This window comes from Nannobrachium achirus, assembly GCF_963921795.1.
Source record: "Nannobrachium achirus genome assembly, chromosome: 15".
NCBI lineage: Eukaryota > Metazoa > Chordata > Actinopteri > Myctophiformes > Myctophidae > Nannobrachium > Nannobrachium achirus.
This window is the reverse complement of record NC_137822.1, coordinates 44,099,986-44,103,935: the sequence shown is the minus strand read 5'-3', so window position 1 is coordinate 44,103,935 and position 3,950 is coordinate 44,099,986. Positions and strand designations below refer to the sequence as shown.

The window sequence follows — 3,950 nt, the reverse complement described above, 5'->3', positions numbered from 1 at the left end:
GACAGCACAGACTATCTAGGAAGGCTTATGGATGAACTGTACAGGAACTGTACAGCAAAGTACAGGTCAGAGACAGAGTCAGATGCAGTGCAGGGTCTATGCAAGGTTATAATAGTTTTGGATTTTTCCATTAGTTTTAATTTTTATTAGTTTTGAGGTTTTGTTTTTAATTACAGTTTAGTTTTAATTCGTTTTTAAAACCTTCTAAGCCGCGGCAGAACCCCCTGAACCCCGGTACTGCCGTGCAATCAGCGTTTTATTTATAAACATATTTTAACCCTTAAGTTCTGTTCGGGTCATTTTGACCCGTTTTACATTTTCATTTGAAAAAAAAAGGTAGAAGTTTACATTTTTTCCACCTGAAACTCACTGGCCTTAAAGATTCTTCTGAGATGAACGTGTAAAAAAAATATTTTTGCACTACACCCATGCTACACCCCCCTCATATTTTTTGAACCTTAAGTGCTGTTCGGGTCATTTTGACCCGGAAGCACATAATTATGCACAGAAATACACAGTATTGTGCCAAAACACAGACACACAGCCCTCCCCCCTTCTAACACGCCCCTTCCGAAGCCCCCCTGTCTGATTTTCATTTTTTCCTATAAGCATGAGCAATATTACCCAGTATTAAATAAAGTCGTTTTTTTACATGAATTCCAGCTAAATCAGTAAAAACGCCTAGCTCGTTCAGTGTTTAATGTGATATAGCAAAGCAGAAATGCAAACATTTACCATATATATCATATGAATTGTTTGGTATTGAGTCAAAGTCAATGTATCATGATGATTTGTTAAGTTAAAATTTATATTAGTGTTGTTTTTTTTAAACCAAATATCCCCCGGGTCAAAATGACCCGAACAGAACGAAGGTGTAGTGAATCTGAACAGAACTTAAGGGTTAAAAAACAAACACACCAAATGATAAACAACGCGCGCGGGTCGTTCAGTGCAAGCCAGCAGGACGTGCACACACTACGTGTTTGGGCGGCCACTTACTTAGAAGCTGCTGCTGGCTGTATTTCTGCCGTTCATTTGCATGGAGCGAGATGGGGTAATCCGCGAGAAAAAACAGCGTTCGAAAGTACATTACGTCCTCGTCGCACGCACATCGATCTAATTCCATGTATTCCACTCATTCCGAAGCCTTGATTTCGCCTGTCGTCTGGTCGAAAAAGACGAGGGGTTGGGCTAAACCAGGCTGCAGCACACACAGTGAAGGGGAACGTAATGGCCGCTCGTGGAGCCAGTGGCAGAGCCAGCCGATGACGTCATCACGTTTCTGACGTGATCCGATTGCACAACGTCTCTTAAAGAGACAGAGCACGACCTGCGACTGTATTTTTCAAAAAATTATGATTAATTTCATAAATTACGGGGAAGTACGGGAATAGACGATTGGCTGATGGGACCCAGTAGGAAGTCCGAGGGAGTGCGGCCAGGCTTAGAAGGTGTTAAAGTGAGGTTGCTAGTTTCGTTTCGTTTTTATTTTTTGAAAATGCTTAGTTTTAGTTTAGTTTTTAATTTTTATTAGTTTTAGTGTTAGTTTTAGTATTTTACGTATACTGGGGACCCCCTGGAACCACTTCAAGGACCCCTAGAGTTCCCCAGGCCCTACCTTGTAAACCGCATACATATTTTGCTAAATGCCTGTTGCCATTGGTTACGGTTTTAACTGCGTCAGCTGACCACATGTACTTCTTAAGAAGAAAAGTATGTTTGTTACTACACCATCACCACATGGGAGACGGAGGCTTTCTGCTTGTCCTCAAGTGGCTTCGGTCTTGCTCCTCCCAAGGAGCTCAAAGTCTTCCAGCCCTTCTTCCTGGAACTCAGCCTGCCTTACTCCATCGTCAGGGGAGAGACATTTGTTCTGAAGGCTACGGTCTTCAACTATCAGTCCAGCTGCATCATGGTACTGTCTGTCTGTCTGTCTGTCTGTCTGTCTGTCTGTCTGTATGTGTGTGTGTGTGTGTGTGTGTGTGTGTGTGTGTGTGTGTGTGTGTGTGTGTGTGTGTGTGTGTGTGTGTGTGTGTGTGTGTGTGTGTGTGTGTGTGTGTGTGTGCTGTCTATTCAACACACACACACACATACACACACACACACACACACACACACACACACACACACACACGCGCACACACACACACACACACACACACACACACACACACTAATGAATAATGAATAATGAATAATAATGAATAGATGAGGCCTGTCAGCAGAACCTACTGTAGCAAACTGACAGTTTAAAGCGTGACTTGCATGATGGTGTAAATTATAAACCACACTTCACTTCACACCCTTATGAATGTGTCTGTTTACTTGTGCTGACAACTTCATTTGTTACTTTAGGGGCATTTTGTACTTTTCAGAAAAAATACTTTAACCCTTAAGTGCTGTTCGGGTCATTTTGACCCGTTTTACATTTTCATTTGGAAAAAAAAGGTAGAAGTTAAAATGTTTTCCACCTGAAACTCACTGGCCTTAAAGATTCTTTTTCATTTGGAAAAAAAAAGGTAGAAGTTGTATGTCTCCTGCCACTCTCAACAATTTATTTATTTTAAAAGTACTTTACAAATCATGTTGTGTCTATGAGTTGTTCTCCCAGAGGTCAAATATAAACTTTAACATGAAAGATGGACCTGACTGACATAAAAGAAATTACTTCAAGAATGGATTCTACACATAAATATGGATAATGTTCATTCCGAGCACAACCAATGGAGTGGGAGACATAGAACAGATTCTTTTCCAGCTGGGAATACATTTGAAGGAACACTGCACTGTGGGGAAAAAACAAGCTTCTGGGAAAATGCAGCCCCACCTCCTATAGAACTCTCTCTGCCTCATACAGTATATCACGCCTCTGCTGCTCCTCATGCCCCTCCTCTCCCAACGGGTGTCACCCCATCGAGGCACATACAACCACATCCAGCTTCACAGCCGAGCTGAACGGACCTACTCTCTGTAGGCCTACAGAAACCTTTTTTTTTTCAACTCCAAGAGAAGAGGCCTATACTTCACCATGGTGTCAATGGTACGACATATGCTGGGCTTTGCCCTGGCTATCATCGGCCTCCTGGGAACCATCCTAGTGTGTGCCCTGCCCATGTGGACAGTAACAGCCTTCATTGGAGCCAACATAGTGACAGCACAGACTCTCTGGGAAGGCTTATGGATGAACTGTGTGACGCAAAGTACAGGGCAGATGCAGTGCAAGGTCTATGACTCTCTGCTGGCCCTGTCCCAAGACCTGCAGGCAGCCAGAGTTCTGACAGTCATTGCCATCGTGGTGGCAGCGTTGGGGGTCTTCCTGGGCGTCGCCGGGGGGAAATGCACCAACTTTGTGAAGGATGAGACCACTAGAGCCAGAGTGACCATCGCTGCTGGGGGCGTCTTCATCGTGGCCGGTGTCCTCGTGCTCGTTCCTGTCTGCTGGTCTGCAAACACCATCATCAGAGACTTTAACAACCCTATCATGACCAATTTCCAGCGTAGGGAGCTGGGGGCGGCATTGTTCATCGGCTGGGCCACCGCTGGAAGCCTCATCTTGGCAGGCTGCCTTCTCTGCTCCCAGGCTTGGTCCACAGCCACCGGCCGAGCCTCCGCACCCGTCTGAAAGGAATGCTTTAATACCTCTTACCTGAAGAAGACTCAATCATTTGCTGATTGAATTCACCCTTTTTTTTCTTTTTCTAAATGTAATTTCTTCTAACACCTCAATCCGATCTCTGTTTTTTATAATGGCAATTGTATGTGTGTGGCGGAGAGAGTCGCAGCCCCTGCCTGAATCCTCAAAAGTCTAGTAACTCCCCCGGACCAAAGAGATGTCTCGTGGTTAAGATGTTAGACTCTGACGTGGGAGGCCCGGGTTCGAAGCCCAGCCGTTACATATGAACACACAAAGATCACCGGTCTGCCTTCCACTTTGTGTTTCATTGTGTCAG

General features: G+C 44.5%; 1 protein-coding gene across 1 annotated transcript; it reads left to right on the top strand.

The window, feature by feature from the left end:
* Positions 1–3,028: 3,028 nt before the first annotated feature.
* LOC308299881 (claudin-4-like) lies at positions 3,029–3,622 on the top strand (the record flags this gene model as incomplete). The annotated part of the gene is made up of 1 exon (XM_080743662.1): positions 3,029–3,622. The coding sequence occupies one exon, from the start codon at positions 3,029–3,031 to the stop codon at positions 3,620–3,622; it is 594 nt and encodes a 197-aa protein (XP_080599788.1).
* Between the last annotated feature and the right edge of the window lie 328 nt (positions 3,623–3,950).